At 33.7% G+C, this 21,161-nt stretch overlaps 1 protein-coding gene across 16 annotated transcripts in view; it reads left to right on the forward strand.

The window, feature by feature from the left end:
• The window catches only part of RELCH (RAB11 binding and LisH domain, coiled-coil and HEAT repeat containing), a 121,674-nt gene that overhangs the window by 76,245 nt on the left and 24,268 nt on the right, over positions 1–21,161 (forward strand). For 8 of the 16 annotated variants that reach the window (XM_009192846.4, XM_017951825.3, XM_017951826.3 and 5 more), the window contains 9 exons: positions 532–688; positions 1,273–1,396; positions 3,229–3,277; positions 5,320–5,399; positions 10,336–10,442; positions 11,738–11,837; positions 16,205–16,287; positions 17,070–17,133; positions 18,730–18,868. In XM_009192846.4, the coding sequence (XP_009191110.3) occupies positions 532–688; positions 1,273–1,396; positions 3,229–3,277; positions 5,320–5,399; positions 10,336–10,442; positions 11,738–11,837; positions 16,205–16,287; positions 17,070–17,133; positions 18,730–18,868 (903 nt within the window). Of the gene's footprint in view, positions 1–531; positions 689–1,272; positions 1,397–3,228; positions 3,278–5,319; positions 5,400–10,335; positions 10,443–11,737; positions 11,838–16,204; positions 16,288–16,783; positions 16,867–17,069; positions 17,134–18,729; positions 18,869–21,161 lie in introns of those variants that run through there. The other 8 variants (XM_009192847.4, XM_009192850.4, XM_009192848.4 and 5 more) reach the window with 6 other exon arrangements.

The following is a 21,161-nucleotide window of genomic DNA, read 5'->3' on the forward strand; positions in this document are numbered from 1 at the left end:
AATGTTACTATACCTTCATTTAGGTTATAATGTATTTATTATAAATGAGGATTTATTATATCCTCATTTAGGATATATCCATATGTCTATATGTCCATTTATATATACACACACATATAATTTGGGTTGTAATTTGTTATGAATGAAGATTTGTTTTCTCATAAAAATGGTAACCCACACAAATATTTTTATCACCAATTTACTACACAACATGAACAAATATTTATGTCAGGCATTGTTTTAGACACTTAGGACACAATCATGAATAAAATAGATAAAAATTTCTGCTCATAGTGCTTACATTCTGCTGTGGGAATAAAATCGTTTGAGATTTGTTGGATTTGTTCTCATATCACAAGAATTTCTTGATTTTCCTAAAAAATGACTTCATTAGTATATTTCAATTTTATACTATACAATAAGAAAGTAATTAAATATGAGGAGGAAGGACCTTATTTTCCTTTCAACAGAATATCTAAGTTCCCAAAATGCCAATTTCCATATGATTTATTTTGCTTCTGTTATGTGTAGTGACTAGGTTTCCTCGGCCTATGTCGCCTCTTCAAGATGTGTCCACTATTATCGGAAGTCGTGAGCAATTGGCAGTGCTACTACAACTTTATGACTACCAGCTGGAACAGGAGGGTACAACAGGCTGGGAGAGTTTACTGTGGGTTGTCAATCAATTGTAAGTTACCACCTCCATATTAATTTGAATGGATGATAACTCTTATATTTAGCCTTGGCCCTGAGGACAAAATATAACAAAACTTTTAGAATGTAACTTGGCATCATTTATGGTAAACACCTTTAGGGCACAGAGGATTCACACCACTGGATATGTAATTTATCTGAGAAGAAGGTGTTGCTGTATTTTATCCAAATGATCTATCTACCATCTCATTTGTCCAATCGTGGCGATGGATTTTAAACTACATCTAGACTTCTCATTTTTCAGGCTAAAATGATGCCATCTAAAGCCACGCTCTTGTGTGAAGCATCATATCCATAGATTTGAGTCACATTAACTATGTACTCAGAATTCTACCATTAAGGATTTCATATATTTTCTGGCAAACAGTTAAAATTTACTTTTTAAAGTGTATACAGTATAATGTAATCTTACGACCTTTTCAGAGGGTCCCAAACAATGCCATTCCTTTCAAAGAATGAAATAGAAGAGGTTATTAGATTTGCATTGTTTCAGAAATTGGCAAGGAAACAGTAATTTATATGTATCCCCTGCCTATTTTTCTTTCCTTTCACATTCAGGTTGCCACAACTTATAGAAATAGTTGGCAAAATTAATGTTACTTCAACTGCCTGTGTCCATGAATTCTCCAGATTTTTCTGGCGCCTTTGCCGGACATTTGGCAAAATTTTTACAAACACTAAGGTAAAAACTTGTATTCCATGTTTTCTTATATGAAAAAGACATAGAAATGTAATGTGTAAACACTGTAACAGAGTAAATAAAAGCATGAACCATTCTTTTATCTAATTTGCTTCTTTAATATCTTAGAATACTATGATAGTAAAAAATGTTCTAGTTGGTAATATTCTTATCTTTACTGATTTTCAGAAGATGATTTAGCCTACGCTTCGTTCATATCCAGACTTGGATATAAGCTTTACTCATTGTGGATAGCCTCAAATATTTTCAGTATTATAGGAAGTGTCAGCTAGGGAACTCAGCCACAATCCTTTGAATGTGCTGCTGGTACTTACTGTCTATCACAGGTTCAGGAAGCAGCTGTTTGCTCAGCACACTTTGGTAAAAACCTCAAGCGATTGTGGAACCACAGCAACTTATATATAAAACTTGCTGCGAAGATACCACCTCTTAGAATAGCATGGACACTGGAGATAAATTCTGCATATTTCAGTCATTACCAAAAGTATCATTTGTCACATTTGCCTATCCAGGTTATTTTGTAGTTTCAAATATTAACATTGGAATGTCATTAGATCCTAATTTATTCATTAATCCTATAATCCATTTGTCTTCATAACATTTTGTTAAACCAGTTCTTTAGAGAGCTAATAAGAGACGTAAAAAGGTGTAGTTTCTATAATCAAATGTTAATCAACACATTTAGAAGGTAAGCATTTTAATTATTGAATTTAATTTAGTATAGCTCTTTACTATTAAATCTGTAGTTGAAACATTTGAAGTAAATAGTATGGTATAAGGAACTGGACAAAATTCAGAAGACTTGGGTTATGGTCCTATTATCTGTTGACTAATGTTTATGATCTTTAATATTTAAGTTAAATTATCTGGGCTTAGTCTTTTCATGTGTAAAATGAAGAATTTGCTTCCATGTCTTTTAATTCTGTAAGTATGATTCAGTACACGAACCTTTTAACACTGGTCTGTCTCTCAGTTTAAGCTAAAGATACGAATTAATGTGCCTCACCTACAGAGAGGAAGGCAAAAACCAGACCTTAATGTTATTGTAGGAAAAACAAAATTATTTTATATTTTTCACTAGCATTCAGTTGTTAAACAGATATAATTTGATTTTCCTGTTATCAATATTGGCAAAAATTGTTTGATATCTCCAAAACAAGTAGCTATTTTTTTTTTCGAAAAGCAAGTAGGAATCTACTTATGTACTTAACAGTAAGTGGTTGTCTTCAGTGGCCTGAAATCTTTGATAACTTTAATAATAAAAAATTTAAGCAAGCCTTTGTTCTAACTTAACATATTAAAGTTAAATTGTGTATTTCACATTTCATTTTGAAAAGTTGTAATAATTAATATCACATGATGAATATGTTACTTTGTGAACACCTGAAGTGACTGGAATTCCTTTTCATTTTTTAAAAATACAGCCAATGCTTTTTTCGATAATTCTAACCGTATAATATCTACCTAAATAGTCCTTCTATAACCAAGTTCAGTTTTAGAAAGCAGTAATTTCAACCACTTAAAATCATATTGGAAATTATTTTAATTTAATAAAAGAAACCAGAGGCCATTGACTTGAGTTGATTTTTTCAAAAATTTATCCTTAAAGTTTTCATTTTCATTAATTTGACTCTTTTATCCTAAGCCTCATGATTAAGAATTAATTACATTTCTGACCACTTGACTTAGTCATCTATAAAGCTAAATAAATAAATAAATAAATAAATAGTAGTAGCAACAGTAGTAAACATTTCATTTAATCAATTTGCCCATTGAACCTGAGACTTGTTGAATCTTTTCTTTGGGTTGCTTAGGTAAAACCTCAGTTCCAGGAGATTTTGAGACTATCTGAAGAAAACATTGGTGAGTTTGTTCATTATTACTTTTAAAAACAATTGCATTTCTTTATGCAGGAAAAATGCTGTATTCTCCATATATGTAGATTGTATAAATGAACTAGCAACTACAATTGAAAAGGAAAATTTATATTATGGAGTTCTTGGTTTTGTAACTATGTCACATCTAATATCCTTCCCATGAGGTGACAGTGAGATTAATCGCTGTCAGTCTGATTGTAAATAGATACCTTCATTGTAACCATTTTAATATAAGGCTGAACTTTACAGCCTGGGTACTCAACCTTTAGAGGTCTGAAGTAGTATATTCAAGAGACTGACAGTTATAAAATAAGCTGCATCTAATTCTTAATTGGTTCTGTATACTTTTAAAAATTAGACATAGCAGAAAAGAATGGTATATGAGCATATATGTTTTCCAAATGAAACATGAGAGAAACTACAGGCTTGAATGGGTAGCTCCAGCTATTTCGTTGATAGTTTTCACTCATCTACTTTAAGAAGTCTACTTATGGCACCATTGGCCTAAGGACTTGTTTATGTATGGATCTTGTGTCCCTATGTATTTTTCTAGCTTCTAGGAATAAACTGTGGAACATGTGTAGCACCCCCCACCCCCATTTCTAACTTGGTTGATTTTGAATATATATATCTATATAGAGAGAATATATATATATCTATCCGAGGGGTGTGTGTGTGTGTGTGTGTGTGTGTGTGTGTGTGTGTATACCTTAGTGGTTTGAGTTGAATGGTTTAGAAAACACCATTTTTGGCAGTCCTCAGAGGTAGTCAGAGAATGAATACATTAATTCTTTCAAGCCTGAAGACATTGAAGACATTTGGGGCAGGGGAGGGGGACAAATAACTCCCAAAGTTTATTTTGAATGTCTTTTTAAAGGATTGATATTTGTAATGCCTAAATTGTTGGTATTATATGTTTATTATTCTTGTGATAAATTAGTGAAGAGAAAAGGTAAATATTTTAAAAACTGACAACTTTTGGAATTATTAGCCACGAATGTTTAGCTGTTGAAATAGGAAGTGATTATTAGCCCCTGTATATATAGTCCATATCTATGAATATACTTTAAGCTTATGTTCTAACATTAACATCAACACTCCCTCCCCAAAAAAGGTACTCTTACCAAGAGAATAAACAAATCTCAAAAACTAATTAATGTGAAAATGGAACTGTCTTTTTTGCAAAATTTCTTCAGGGCAGTTAGTTAAATAAATCTTTTCAACTCAATTTCTTTATGTAGTACCCTCAGAAAATAATTTGAAGCCATATACAAAATAAGTATAGTTAAAAAACTATTCTTGGGAATATAACAGCAAACATAAAGCACTTGAAACAGTGCCTCATGATCAGTAAATAAGAGCTCTTGGTGCTGTGAATAATAATTGTCCTCTCACAACTTTTCTTTTGAAATTGTCCATAGAGGCTGTATAAGAAAATCTCTTGTAAAGTAGTTACAGGGCACATAACTATGGTTGCATGCTTTCCCCTTTTTCTCTGCTTTACTTAGCATGATTCCTTCCCCCTCCATGAAAATAATCAGGGCTTTGTCTGGCTGAAAACTGTATTGAGGATGCAGGAGGGGCTCAGGAAATCAGGCTAGTACTGAAAACTACCTCATATATAGAAATAGATCAAATAACATATATCTATGTGCTTTTAGGTGAGTGCGTTTACATTTTACTAAACTGCAAATTGAAAGCATAAAAATTTTGGACAACCTGCCTATATGGACACTTAGAAGACTTTCAAGAAGAAAGTTCTGATTTCCAATTATGGAAATCAAGAGTATAACATCTCGTTTGGGTTATTAAAGTTCTTTCCCATTTATCAGAAATGTTTATGCTAATGGCTCTTCAAGAAACACTAAGTTGTATTTTACAACCACCAAAAAACATGTTTTTCAAAGTAATGATAATATTTCCTTGTAACCTAGTAAACAGTTGTAATTTTAAATATAATCACATTACAATTTTTTTCTTTACACTTAAAATATACTTACTTTTTTAAAATTATTTTAATAATTTTAGATTCCTCAGCAGGAAATGGGGTCCTCACTAAAGCTACAGTCCCTATTTATGCAACAGGAGTCCTTACGTGTTATATTCAGGTAAGGGAAAAATTCTTACTCTCTAGTAAAAGTCTTTACATTTAGAAAAATATCTAGTATTGTGCCTTCTTAATGTAAGTGACATTGCTACCAACAAAGGAAAACAATTTACTTATTTTATTCAATAAATAATTTATAATGGATAGCATATTTGAATAATAAGGGCCTGAGTAAAACCTCACTTGAACAAATAAATTTAGAGATTATGAGCTTTTTGATATTTTGTTAGAAGTGTTAGATTATACTGACTTAGCAGAGTTTCTCTGTGTTCCATAAGTTTTTCATAAATAAATGACAAGCAGAGCACATACGTTAGGTGAACTAAGCTACAGAGCACTGTAGAACACTATACCTTATCATCATTTTTAGCTAAGTACTTTTTAATAATGCGGGTTGAGTGTATCCCTTATCTCAAATGCTTAGGATGAAAGTGTTTTCAGATTTTGGATTTTTTTTTTTTTCAGATAAAGGAGTATTTGCATATACATAATGAGATATCTTGGGGATGGGACCCAAGTCTAAACACAAAATGTGTTTCATATATACATTATACACATAGCCTGAAGGTAATTTTATACAATATTTTAAATAATTTTGTGCATGAAACAGTTTGTGTACATTGAACCATGAGAAAGCAAAGGAATTGCTGTCTCAGCCACCATGTGGACAATCTGGTTGGTTGGCATCACCATCATTCCTGACTTTGCATTTATATGCTACCAATAAGCAATCATTTTCTTATACTTTTTCACACATATGTACTTAACAATAAGAAAATATGACATATCATCAATACAGCAAAAAAAAAATAATGTGCTCAGGGTAGCAAAGCACAGAATACCTGTATCAGCTGCTAAAAAACAGCCACAGCAAATGATGACCGGCTTTCACACACAGTATCAGTTTGGTACTCACAAAGTTTCAAATTTTAGAGCATTCTGGATTTTCAGATTAGGGATGCTTAAGCTGTACTTTATTTTTCTTAATTGTTACTACATAAGAAATTACCCCAAAACATAATGGTCTATTATAACTGTTTCATTTGCTCATGATTCTGTAATCTGGGCCTCACTCAGCTTTGTCCTCTTCTGCTGTTCTTGCCGGCAGTCACTTCTGTTGCTGCAGTAAGTGTGTTAGCTGATGGGGTCTCTACGTAAGTCTCAGGACCTCTCTCTCTCCACATGGCTTCTGAAGCAGCAGAGCCAGACTTACCACATGGTAGCTAATGCCTCCCAAGAATGAAAAGGCAGAATCTGCTAGGCTAAGGCTTAGGCCTGGAATTAGCACAACATGGTTTCTACTGCAGTCCCTTGCTAAATAAGTCACAGGCCCAGCCCAGATTCAAGCAAAAGAAGGGAAGTAAGCCAGGGTGTGAACCAGGAGGTGTGGTTCAGTGGTGGCCACCATGTAACAGGCTGCCATACTCTACTTAACATTGTTTTCAGTAAATAACATATGATGTGTCTCAAAGCATAGTAGTAATTTTTAAGTATGAGGCAGTCCCACCAGTAAGGTGGAAATACTGACTCGGGATAAAGCACTTTTAGAAGTTAGAATGTAAGAATGAAGAAAGAATACCTTTTCCAATGGTTTCCTGAACTTTTACCCACTACTAACTTACTAATTTTGCTCTTTAAATTCAAAGTACAGCAATTCATATTTATTGTACTCTTCTTTCTTTTTAATTTTTATTATTGCATTTTAAGTTCTAGGGTACATGTGCACAGTGTGCAAGTTTGTTACATCAGTATACATGTGCCATGTTGGTTTGCTGTACGTATTAACTCGTCATTTACGTTAGGTATTTCTCCTAACGCTATTCCTCCCCCTGCCCCCCACCCCATGACAGGCCCCAGGGTGTGATGTTCCCCACCCTGTGTGCAAGTGATCTCATTGTTCGATTCCCACCTATGAGTGAGAACATGGGTGTTTGGTTTTCTGTCCTTGTGATAGTTTGCTGAGAATGATGGTTTCTAGCTGCATCCATATCCCTGCAAAGGACACGAACTCATCGTTTTTTATGGCTGCATAGTATCCCATGGTGTATATGTGCCACATTTTCTTAATCCAGTCTGTCACTGATGGACATATGGGTTGGTTCCAAGTCTTTGCTAATGATATTTCTAGTTCTAGATCCTTGAGGAATCACCACACTGTCTTCCACAATGGTTAGACTAGTTTACACTCCCACCAACAGTGTAAAAGCATTCCTATTTCTCTACATCCTCTCCAGCATCTGTTGTTTCCTGACTTTTTAATGGCGTGAGATGGTATCTCATTGTGGTTTTGATTTGCATTTCTCTGATGACCAGTGATGATGAGCATTTTTTCATGTGTCTGTTGGCTGCATAAATGTCTTCTTTTGAGAAGTTCTGTTCATATCCTTTGCCCAATTTGATGGGGCCGTTTTTTTCTTGTAAATTTGTTTAAGTTGTTGTAGATTCTGGATTTTAGCCCTTTGTCAGATGGGTAAATTAGAAAAATTTTCTCCCATTCTATTCACTCTGATGGTAGTTTCTTTTGCTGTGCAGAAGCTCTTTAGTTTAATTAGATCCCATTTGTCTATTTTGGCCTTTGTTATCACTGCTTTTGGTGTTTTCGTCACGAAGTCCTTGCCCATGCCTATATCCTGAATGGTATGGTGTAGATTTTCTTCTAGGGTTTTTATGGTTTTAGGTCTAACAGTTAAGTGTTTAATGCATCTTGACTTAATTTTTGTATAAGGTATAAGGAAGGGATCCAGTGTCTGCTTTCTACATATGGCTAGCCAGTTTTTCCAGCACCATTTATTAAATAGGGAATCCTTTCCCCATTTCTTGTTTTTGTCAGGTTTGTCAAAGATCAGATGGTTGTAGATGTGTGGTGTTTTTTCTGAGGCCTCTGTTCTGTTCCATTGGTCTATATATCTGTTTTGGTACCAGTTATTGTACTCTTCTTTCAAGACAAATTTAAATCATCCTATAGTATTAAAATACAGTTACAGTATCACATATTACCTTGCAATAGAAGTTACAGCTCTGTTAAAGTGGCACAGTATTCTTTTAAATTTTTCTTTTCTACACTAGTTTCTGATACTACCCTGATATGGATACTTTTCTGTTTGTTAAATATTTTAAGTCATGTATGTTAATAAATTGTCTCTATTGTTCGGTAAATTTTTGGAGATCAAAGATACTAAGTCCTAACAGTGCCAGACACAACAGTATGCCTATCATTCTCCTCTTTAACTTTGGAAAGTGTCCTTGTGTGATGTCAGTATTTTATTCTCTCTCTTTTTCATCCTCTTGAAGTTTTGTTAATATTTTTATTTTAACCATAAATAACATTTTAAATCATAGTAATTAAATGCCAAAAACAAGGTTTGGCTCATAGTAGGCCCTCAGAATGGATCTGTTGAATAAATGAATAAGGGGCATTTCTTTTGAGACATTATGAAGTCTAAATATGTTATTCATATCTGTAAAAAGATAAGAACTTTTCAGCTTATTACAAAATAAATAGTATATTGAGGTAGCAATCACAGATTGCCAGTGTTTCTTATTTTAGGAAGCACATACCAGCAGTTAATGTTTATCTTACTAAACAAAACTTTTTGTTAGGGTAAATTATAGTAAACAAAAATTATCTTGAACAAATATATAAGCAGTATTACTTGTTTTGAGATTCCAAAAATGATAAATAAGATTTTAGTAAATTTTTAAAAATCAAAAGAATTCATACTTATTTAGAAGTCTTATTTTATAGCTCTTATTTCACATTTAGGTTTTTCTCAGATTTCCAGCTTGTTTTCCAAAGTTATGTCTATTTTATATTTGAAATAGTAGGTAACTAAAAATGGGTGAAATCCCCATTCCAGAGATGCCCTGATGCTGATTTGTCAGTTAAACTGCGTGTCCTGAAACTGTTGTATTCATCCTTTTTTCATGTTAACCATTACTTTTGTCAGTCCTTATCTCTACTTCATTCTAAACTAACCTGATTATGTAGGAAAAAAAAAAAGGGTAGGTGGTGATCCAGTCTTCCTCATGGATCTATTGATACATTCAGAAGCTCTTTACTGTTGACATCCTATGTCCCTAATGTCAACTTGACTTTATTATGTATTTATTTTCTGAAAGACTATCAGATTCCCTTCCCATGTACATTCAGGTTAATTTAACATACAAAGTTATTTTTTTTTTTACTCTCTTAATTTAGCAGGTTTTCTTTTTCTAACATATTTTCTGATTATGAAAGTAATAATAGTTCGTTGAAGAAAGTTTGAAAAATACAAGGTATTTTTTAATCAAGGTGTGCATCTGTTTCTTAAAAGAACACAGTAGTCTATATTTTACCAAGCATGCAGTTTTCATCACTAGGATATTGCAAAGATAATTTCTTAGAAATCAATTTTCTACTATTTTTGCTACAAGGGGGTAACTGTTCTAGTAGTTTGTATTATGTAGAGCCAAAATTCATGGGAACTGAAATTGGTAAGGTAAATTTTAATAAAAGATTATACCTTTTAATGTTGTAAATCAGGACCAACCATCCAAACTTTTTACAGTGATGGAAATAATCTGTAGCTGAGTTGTCCAATCAGATAGGCACTTGCCACATGTGTCATTAAGCCTTTGCACTGTACCCAGTTCGACCAAGGAACTGAATCTTTCACTTTACATAATTTCTCATTTAAATTTAAATATAAGTAGCCACATGTGGCTAGTGGCTACTACTATATTAGACCACAGGTCTAAATTAAAGTATCAGGATAGTCTTTGTCTTCATACCATTCTGATGATAGATATGCTTAATAAATATCTTTTAATTAAAATAGCTTCAAAATTTGGATATTTTCCCCTTATTTGGTAACATTTTCTTATTATAGATAGGTAAATATGGTATTTAGTTCTACTTGATTGTTTGGATATTCATTATCAGTATTTTTCCTCTGTAGGAAGAAGACCGAAAACTGTTAGTTGGATTCTTAGAAGATGTAATGACGCTGCTTTCATTATCTCATGCTCCTCTTGATAGCCTGAAGGCTTCTTTTGTGGAATTGGGGTAAGAAATAACAGCTTATAGTTTGCTAAAAGGCACATAAAGTTTTTAGATTGGATGTATAGAGTACATATTTTAAGTCTCAAAGAGTTGACATGCACACCAATTCTCTTGGTTTTGAAACTTAAGGGGGTTTTTTTTGTGTATTTTAGTTTGTTTTTTGGCTTTGCTTATTTGTTCATTCTTAGTATTTTGTAATCAATACATCGTAATTTAAAAAGTAGGGAGAAGGGTGCAGACATATGTTTTCTTTGAAGCAGTTGGAGAAATGAAATCAAGTACAGATTTGAAGAAAATTTAGTTTCCCAGAACTGAAAAAGGAGCCCCAAGTGAAAGCCAGCTTCTTTGGCTCCTATTTTCACTCTGTTTGATTTGCTTAGTCCTGCTCGTCATCACATCATCTGGCTGCTAAAATAATTTTATCTGTCTTTACTGAAAACAGACTCATGCATTTGTTAATAATACCACCTTTCATTTGCATAGGCTTCACAGCCAACATACCCTTCCATATAGATGTTTTGAGTTGATTTTATTTGATTCTACAACATCCATGTGACATACATAGGACATGTACTGCTTCCCCAATTTTTATAGATGCAGAAACCAAGACCCACAGAAGTTGTAACTTACCCACCTGACTCAGTCCAGTGGTCTTTCCTTTTTCCTCATGGAGAAATTTGTTTCTTCATAATTTTAACTTGTGTGCTATTAAAAAGAGTGGAATTATCTGTCACAATTGCAAATTCTTAGAGAAGTTAAAAGTGTGATTTCTGAATATGCTAAAAGATTGTGGTTGTATAAGGAAGGTGACATCCTTTTTTAGAGAATCTTGTTTGTTTGTCTGTTTGTATGTATGTTTTTTGAGACGGAGTCTTGCTTTGTCACCAGGCTAGAGTGCAGTGGTGCGATCTCGGCTCACTGCAACATCTGCCTCCTGCGTTCAAGCAATTCTCCTGCCTCAGCCTCCTGAGTAGCGGGGACTACAGGTGTGCACCACCACTCCCAGCTAATTTTTGTATTTTTAGTAGAGACGGGGTTTCACCATGTTGGCCAGGATGGTCTCGATCTCTTGACCTCGTGATCTGCCCACCTCATCCTCTCAAAGTGCTGGGATGATAGGTGTGAGCCACCGCGCCTGGCCGAGAATCTTAGTTGCAACCTATATAACCAAACAAAGTAATTCCATATGTTCTGCAAATATTGTTATCATTAATATTCCTTATAAATATTGTGTTTTTCAGTATACCAGTAAGGGACTGTGGCTCTCAATTTTAACACTGTTCTTTTTTTCCTTCTAGTGCAAATCCAGCCTACCATGAGTTACTATTAACTGTTTTGTGGTATGGTGTTGTCCATACTTCAGCACTCGTCAGGTGTACTGCTGCTAGAATGTTTGAGGTATGTCAACAGATGCCTCTGTTGGTTTCAATTGTAATGATTTTTTTTTTTTTTTTTTGGAAAAAAAAGGGGATTTTTTTTTTAAAAAAAAAAAAAAAAAAAAGCTTCGCATATCATGTTATGTTAATATATATTTTATGGCTTTTAACAGTGTCTAGTTGTGTACTGTGTGATGGGGCAGAAATTTAGCTTTAACATATTTAAAAATGGTTTTTCACCTTACTGGTTCCTTGAATGTTATTCAGTTATCACTTTTATTTCTCCAACTATCTTTTAAATCTTATTTTAATTTCTAACTTACATAACTCTGACTATACTTTTCTATTTACTGAGGTAAATGACTACTAAAATAAACTGAAAAAGCATAGGATATCTTTCAAATTGTAAAATACAGTTGAATTTATCAGTAGCATTAGAAAATGAATTATTGCAATTACGGAAATGTTTATTTTATTGATTACTCCTACTTCACTATTCCCTAACATTTCATATGTAGAATAGCATCCCAATACATTAACTGCCCATAGAGTTATAAAAGAGAGGAGAGCAGATAATTTACCTAAATTGTATTAAATTACTACCTACCCAAGTGAAGTATGAAATTGAAAGAACTATCTTTTGTACCCATCATATAGCAAATTATGTCATAGCCCTAGTATGTGTGTAGGCAGGGAGCAGTAAGGTTGAGGTTTAGAACTTTATTTGAGCACTAAAATTGGTCTACTGTTTCTTGTTGATCTTCAGTCTTGCAATAAACCTAGGCTGCCTGGGTTCAGTTTCCATCTCTGATACCTAGCGACTTTGTAGATTACTTGGACAAGGTTGCACCTCTCTGTACCTTAGCTTCCTCATCCACAAAAGAAAGTTGATAACAAAAAGTATCTGTCTCAAAGTATCAGTCTGAAAGGATTTTTGTTAATATTAAACTAATTAATGCTTTTAAAGCCCTTAAAACAGTCTCTGGAACATAATAAGTGCTTATATGTTTTATATAAGCCCATAATAAATGTTTATATGTTTACTGTCATTATCATTATTTTTTCATCCATGCTATTACTTCACAAAATATATGATGGTAATAGGGAACATATACTTATCCAAACTAAAATTGCCCCAATATTCATGTGATTCTTAAAATATCTAAACATTTATTTCTATAAAAAGAATTGGATAATTCAAATCTTGCTGAATATCAGAATTTCTCCACAATTGAAAATAAATTGCAATTGGAGATGGGGTAGTGATATGTTTAAAATATATGCTTTCTAAAATTTTGAAATATGTAAGTTAGATTTGTGAATTCAAGAAGACTCCATTGTTAGGAAGCTGAAAATTCTCCATCCATGTTATTCCCTCAGTTATCATACAGAAGCAATTTTTAAAAAGCCATAATCAGAGGTTTTTTGTGAAGATGAATGCCAAAGTCACTATTTGGTTTTATGTGTAGTACAAGTTCCTTCTGGATGTAAAGTGTTTTGATTATTCAATATGCTGAAAAGGGGGCATGACCATGAAAGAAAAGTCATTCATCAGAATCTCCTCTCCCCAAAAAGAAAAAAGTATCTTTTTGAATGAAGAGCTATTTCTTTCATACACTCTCTTCCTATGATTTTATTCTAAGCTCATAAAAGCCATTTCTTTTTCTTATATCTTTCCTCTCTGAAATGTGAGTGTGCACTGGTGAATCATACCATATAAATGAAAATAAGTAAATAAAATGAATCCTCCCTGTTCATTTGCTTTGAGGTTTTTTGCTTGTTTTGTTTGGTTTTCTGCCTTCTTGTATGTGGCTTATGTCTGGTTTTGGTTTCTCTGTTTGCTGTCAGTGCTGGTCTGGAAACTATATCTATCTATGCTTAAGCAGTTTTCAGTGTCCTCTCAGGTCGTTGATGAACTTCTGGATCTTGTTTGAGAGACTGTTTCAATGTTTTTCAAATTCATTAATGATACATTTCAATGAGCATGTCAGAAAAAGTTATCAGTAAGAGAAATTAAAGTTCCTTTTTTGTCAGTGATTCTTATTTGAACAAAATTGTATTAAATTGTATTAAAAGAATAAAGGGTCATAAGATTTATTTTGATACCAATGCTTTATAATTTAGAATTATGCCTGCTTATCCTAAAATGTATTTAATTCAAAATAAAAACATTAAAAAAATTCTTTTTTTAAAAGGTGAGACCAGAAACTGTTGAGAAGAAAATGAGAAATGCTTATACCAAGAACCTAATAGGATATGGTCACTGAAATTCACTAATAAATTTAGGTTAGTTTTTAGACAGCAGGACAAAAACAGGGAACCCAATCAATCATATTATTCCCATTGTTTTAAATAAGAGAATATAAATTACTTTTTGAAGTAGCGAATTAATAAAATTATTTTATAAGAGGAATTTATCATGTGTTATAATAAATTTCCCAAAAGATGCAGGAAAGAACTTCATATATATTTTAATAATAAGGAAATTGAGCATGTCACATTAGAACACAACTCAAAGAAGTCATGGATTTTAAGTCAGATGGGACAGAGTTCCTTTGCAGACCCTATGACTTAGACTCTAAAACCCTGGACAAGTTACTTACCTAAGCCTCAGTTTCTTCATCTGTTAAAATATTGATGATATTTGTACTTACTTCATCAAGTGAAAAGATCAAATGATATATTGTGTTAAAGTGTATAACAATTGATAGCTCTTAAATGTACTTTGTGATTTTCTAGCTTAATAAAGAAATTGAACTTAAAAACCCTACACCAATGAAAAATTAATTTGTCCCCTACATTATCCTCTTTTTTAATGCTTTTGACAGACTCAAAATAACAGAAATTTCAAGATACTGATTCAAATCTAAGCAATCTTACTTACAAAATGATACAGAGAAGAAGGTTGTATTTAACAATATTTGAACTTCCTTGTCCTATTTCTTTCTATCCAATATCTGTAATGTTTAAGATATTAAAAGTTCTTTGTCATTTTATTCCTGGTTAATTATCTGTGTTTTTTGATAAAAATTATTTCAGAATATTGAAGTAGATTCTAAAATGAATCAATTGGTAAATGGTGAAAAATCATTGCAAAATTAAGAATCTTCACATAAAGTGAGTTACTTTCTCTGATGTGTTATATAGGAGGAATACCTTCACATATGCACACAATGGTAGATTTTTGTTACTAAAAATTCTGTGACATCTTTGATCTTCTGTGAGGACTAAGTACTAGTTACTAGGTAAACAGATTGGTAAGCATTTAGGATTAATATGTGCTTACATTCTGAAATTGAGAAGGGGATTGCGCTTCTCGGTTGAACTCATAAACTTCAGTAATATTTATCAAACAAAATGTATATGGCTCAGTATCGTTCTCTTGTATTACAATTTAGCATTGGTTGCTAAATGAATTGTTTTGTGATTAGACTATAGAGATCTAGTTCTACTCATCTTTTTTATTTTTAATTTTGTTTGATTTATAAGAAATCTAAAACAAAGTCATATTTAGATATTAACTATCAAAAAGTTGTTTAAATTAGATCATTTCTTCCAAACATATTACAGATCATATATTCTTGCAGTAATAGAAATAATTAAACTCTTTCTTGAATGCCTGTTTGTCAGGCACAGTATTTAGGTATGTTATTTGCAAATTCATAGCACAACAGCCCTTTGAGGTAGATAATAATATCACCATTTTCAGATGAGAAAACTTGCGTTTCAAGAGATGATGGAAAATACTATATATCTAAGACCACATGGCTCATAAGTGGAGAACTGGCGTCTGAACCCAGATCTGATTCCCAAGTGTAATACTTTCCAATAGACAGCATTGTATCTCTGTACCTCAAAAGAAAAAGCTATATTATTTAAAAGGTTAGGAATTTTCCTATGTGGTTTTAAAATACACTTGCTATAGCACAATAATAAGTGGTTTAGTGGTGGCTGCTACTTATGTGAGTTTGGTTTAAAAATAGCCCAGTTTGTACCCTGTTGGTCATAATAAAAGCATACCACCCTTACTTCTAGAATTTTAACCGTAGAACACAGTATATGTCAAAGAAGCTAAAAAAGTATTCTTTTAAGTTGCATTTTGATGGACATTGAAATTGCTTAGACTCTTTGACCAAAAGTACAAACTGCTGTTGAACTGGTGACAAAATCTGTTTTCGTGGACGCTAGGCTACTTAAGCTTTATTTTCCTCCTAAGCATTCTCTGCCTTTGTAAAGCACTCTAGAAGCAGTATTTGCTTAGCTTCTAATTTTGGTTTTGCTTTTGTGTTTTCTCTCTTTCTCTTGGTTGTTCCTTCCTTCTTCCCGTGGCGCACTGTGTTTGCTCTTTCCGTGCATCACCTGTGAATACCCCCTGTGCTGACCAATCAGCTGTTGGTGAAGGGGGTGAATGAAACTCTGGTAGCTCAGAGGGTTGTTCCTGCTCTCATTACTCTCTCCAGTGACCCTGAAATGTAAGTGTCATCCCTGCCTTTTATATTCAGCATCCCTTTCAAAATGTGCCTGCCAAGAAATAACCATCAGCTCTTAAATTTATTGAAGAATCTCTTTAAATTAATAATATTGGATTATACTTATTTGATTTTCAACTTTATCATATTATTATTTATATATCATGGTTCTTTTTAAATCAACCCTCACTGTAAATGTAATTTGGAGGCCATGTATTGAAAAAATATATTAGTATATTAGTGCTCAATAAATACTTCCATAAGTATGCTGATGGACTGTTTCTTTCAAGCCAAGAAGGGATGCTCTCCTAATGTCACTAACAGGTTGTTACCAGTAAGTGTAGTAGCATGAACCAAAGGCCTAACATTTTAATGTCTCGTGTGGATGACTAAACCAAGAAAGGCCAATGAGTCTGCCTGCCCATCCTCAGTCACAGCTAACCCAGTTCTTATTCCAGTTTACCAAACCATTTTTTATTGCATGTTGACTGGTTTACAGCTGACTCTTCGAGGCATGAGTGAAGCGTTAGTTGACAAGCGGGTTGCTCCGGCCCTTGTTACCTTGTCCAGTGATCCTGAATTGTGAGTTTCACAGACTGCGACCTTAAGTTATCCTGTCTGTCTTTTTGAGCATTCTTCTTGGTCTGCTTTTTTTAAATTTATTTAATTTGTCATTGCTAGAGACTAATACAGTATATTTACCTTGTACTTACTTTAATATACATTTTAGTAATACTCATTGTTCATCTCAAAGCTTCAGTTTCTTTCTTTTTTAATTCTAACAGCTCTGTCAGGATTGCCACAATTCCAGCCTTTGGCACTATTATGGAAACAGTAATTCAAAGAGAGGTAGGAAATAATTGAAATTTATTGATGTCTGTGTAATATTGAGGTGATCACGATACATGTATCTGGTGGTAGACAGCAGGGAGCATCTTACCTTTTATTTTGTGCCCTAGTTAGTTATAGGCCAGAGGAGGATCTCTCTATGTGAAAACATGGTAGCCTAACCAAGGTATATTTCCATATCCTAAGGAAATCTCTAGTCTTTCCTCTCAATCAGAACATTAAGTATAGGCCAATCTTTCAGGGATGTCCAAGGGAGAGAATATAGTCATGAGTTCTTAGTTTCTCTTTCTGATTGGGCCAGTAAAGCCCCTTCCTCATCCCTCTTTTCTACTTATCACTAGAGACAGAAACTAAAAACCACAGCTTCAGGCTGCTAAAAGCCTTAAACAAAACAAAACAGATCAACAACAAAGTAAGGTGTGTTGGACAAGCTTGCTAGATGTTCTGTTGTAAGCCGAGCTGGATATTGCAGTTTTGAATAATCCTTCAAATCAGGTCTAGTTCCAAAGCCTTCTGTTATCCAGTAGGCTTCTGGCCAATCTACATAAATTCTTGATTGCCAGTGTTGCAGAGATTGCAGGACTGTTTTCCCAGATAACATCAGGAACACAAATGTATCTCAGTTATCAATGAAGGCAAGAGGGCACTTGTATTCTGATAACTGTGTCATTGATATGAAGCCGTAAAAGTCATTTAGTAGACTAGTATCCTCTTGTTGCAGAGTAGATCATCGTCTGGGCAGACCCTCTGTCATGCCTGTTTCAGGAGACCACCAAGGTCTTCCTTCTTAAGGTGTATTTTGATTCTGAAACTGATTTCAAGTTTTTTAGATTCTATTTGCAACACTAACTGTAAGACACTTCTCAAAACTGGTATCAGATTTTTATTCTTTGTTATTATATTGGATATGTCCTTATACAAATGAAAAAAAAACCTTGTAGATTAGGACATAAATTATTTGTGGACATATTACCCAAAAGAGAAAAGTTTTAATAAAACTCCTTCATCATATAGATTTTTTATAACAAAAACTGAAGTTTTGTTAGTTACAGAAAGAATGTTTTCCATTTTTTCACTTATATATTTCACTGGTGAAGCCACAGAGGAAAAGCACATCATTCTGCAAAGCTTGCAGTCTTAGCAGAATTTCAACATGTTCTCAAATCCTAAAATAAAAATGTCTTTTAGGGAAATGTGAGTAAGATATAAGTCATTAATGACTCATTGCTTTCAGAAGGTGAATAATTGGGTAACTTACAGTGTGATTTGTTTTAAGAATTATAATTTAGATACAAAATAATCATAAATTTACCTACTTTTCCCTAAATACAGTGGGATTTTTTTTCTTTTGTTATGATTTGTTAGGAATATTTGTATTTTTTAATTAAGAATTTATAAGCATAAGCAAAGGAGGAAACCTTCTCTGAGCCAAAAGATTAAATAACTACTTATTTAATTCCAAATTTCTACTGTCTTTGGAATATAGGTTGCTTTAATCCACTGCTGTAAGTCATGTTTAACATGTGTCTTTCACTTTAACAACACTACTCAGTTTTCAATACTCTATAAAATGACTGTACGATATCCAATTTTAAGTTGCTGGAAAGGGTGAAAATGCAGTTGGCTTCTTTCCTGGAAGATCCTCAGTATCAAGACCAACATTCTTTGCATACAGAGATCATAAAAACATTTGGTAGAGTTGGCCCTAACGCAGAACCCAGGTTCCGAGATGAGTGTAAGTTTGCATTTTTCTACCTTTTTCCTGAATTGTAATGTAAGATCAAAGCTAGACACTCCTCTGAGGCCTTGTCATGTATTAAAATCTTGGTGCATTTGTCATGTGTTAAAGCCTTGTATACTTCTGTGTACTGAAAGCTGAACATGAAACAAGTTAGTTATTGTGAATTAATCAGTATTGATATTAGTGGATGGTTTTGTTTTGTTTTGTTTTGAGACAGAGTCTCGCTCTGTCACCCAGGCTAGAGCGCAATGGCATGATCTCAGCTCACTGCATCCTCTGCCACCTGGGTACAAGTGATTCTTCTGCCTCAGCCTCCCGAGTAGTTGGGATTACAGGTGCCCACCACCACGCCCAGCTAATTTTTGTATTTTTAGTAGAGACAAGGTTTTGCCATGTTGGTCAGGCTGGTCTCGAACTCCCGACCTCAGGTGATCTGCCTGCCTCGGCCTCCCAAAGCGTTGGGATTACAGGCGTGAGCCACCGCGCCCAGCCTAATGGATGGTCTTATACTGTATACTGATTGCTGTAAGACATTAACTCAAACTTAATTTCAAGTTATTTTAGAAATATTTCTTAATAACTGCTAATTGCTAAATACTGTGCTGCCTTAGAGTTTATTTTTTTACTTTTAAGGAAATTTTTGTGTGTTTCTGGACATGTTCTTATGAAAAATAGACATTTCTCCCACTTAGCATGCCATTCAGCATGATACATAACTTTGTTTTAATTCATAGCTTGTTGATCTGCTACATGATCTTCCACAGTTATCGGCCTTTTTTCTCTAAATTTTACAGAGTCTCTTTTATTGTGGGCCTCAACATTTATGGCCACAATTTCTTTGGATAGCATCAAAGCATCAAGAAATTATGACTGCAGAAGTATATCAGTTATCATAGTGCTTTTATTTTTAGCAATTTGACATGCTCTAGAGAGGGCCACAAGTTGGGTCATTTAAATCAGTTTGGTTTCTAGTACATTATTTTATTCTCTGGCGGACTGTTATATATCCAGGCTAGCATATGACTCTGTAAAATAAGAGTCATCAACAAAAAATACTAAGTCAGGATTTGGACTGCAGTGTCAAAAAACTCGGTTGAGGCCATGCACACTGATCATGCTATAGAAACACAGTCATGACATTTTTTTCACTGGGTAAGTGTCTTCATAATTAGCCAACTAACAGAAGAAAGTTGATATTTTAGTTAGCACTAGGGATAGTTCCACATGTTGCAGCGTCAAATTTACAGGTGATTCTAGGTAGGAACTCTGAAGGTGCTTTGACTTTTTGAGGCTGTAGTTGCTCTGAGGCAAGGAGAATAACTCTTGGCTCCTGGATTAAGGGATAGGCTCAACACACAATGGGTCTTTGGTGTGTGCCATGTTGTCAAGTTAAATGGGTATTTGGTATGTTGTCATGTTAAACGGGTCTTCGGTATGTGCAATGTTGTTGCATTAAATGGGTCCTTGCTGTGTGCCGTGTCGTATTGCTAAAACTTTTCTAGAGCGTGATCTGACCTTTCTATGTACATTCAAAAGAAAGACTCATGATAATCTGGGAAGAATCCATCTGGATTCTTATAGGATCTGCTCCAGTTATTTTGTTGATTCTTTGGAATCTTTTTTCAGTAATTCTGGGACTAGAGTTATTTCTCAAATTAAACATAGTGTCAATATCTTAATGTCTCTTTCTAGAATTTTCAAGAACATCTAAAAATAACCCTTCCATTTTATTTGACAGTTTTAATTGTAGAGTAGATACCCACCTATCAAATTTGTAGGAGTTGTACAAGAGGAAAAAAATGAATTTTCTTCTCGTAATGGCCCCAAAATAACAATTAAAGGTTGTTTTAGGAGCAGATTGAGGTGAGAAATTCCCACTGCTTGAATAGTTCTAGTAAACCATTATCCTTGAAGCCTCCTGCAACTTACTGTGTACCCACAAGTTTGTCTTATACAGTCTTCTTTCACATTTTGGTACAACCAGATTTTTTTTTAAAGATAAAAAGTAGCCTTTTTCCCACTTTTGTACTTACTTCTCAGTCAAGTGGCTACTCTTTTGCTTTAGAACTTACTCTGAGGAATTTAGTACTCTATATTAATAAGGTAAATATTGAAGTAGAACCTGTATGAAGAATGCTGTAGTGTTATTCATATGTATTTCTAGATGATTGGCTTTGGGAGTTTGGAGGATGGACAGAGAATTTCTGGGTAGTAATGTCTCCCTTGGAGTGGCATTTTGGGTATTTAGGTATTTGCCCCTCTATTTCTTGGTTAATAGCAGACATTA

The sequence above is a fragment of the Papio anubis genome, chromosome 19, assembly GCF_008728515.1.
Source record: "Papio anubis isolate 15944 chromosome 19, Panubis1.0, whole genome shotgun sequence".
NCBI lineage: Eukaryota > Metazoa > Chordata > Mammalia > Primates > Cercopithecidae > Papio > Papio anubis.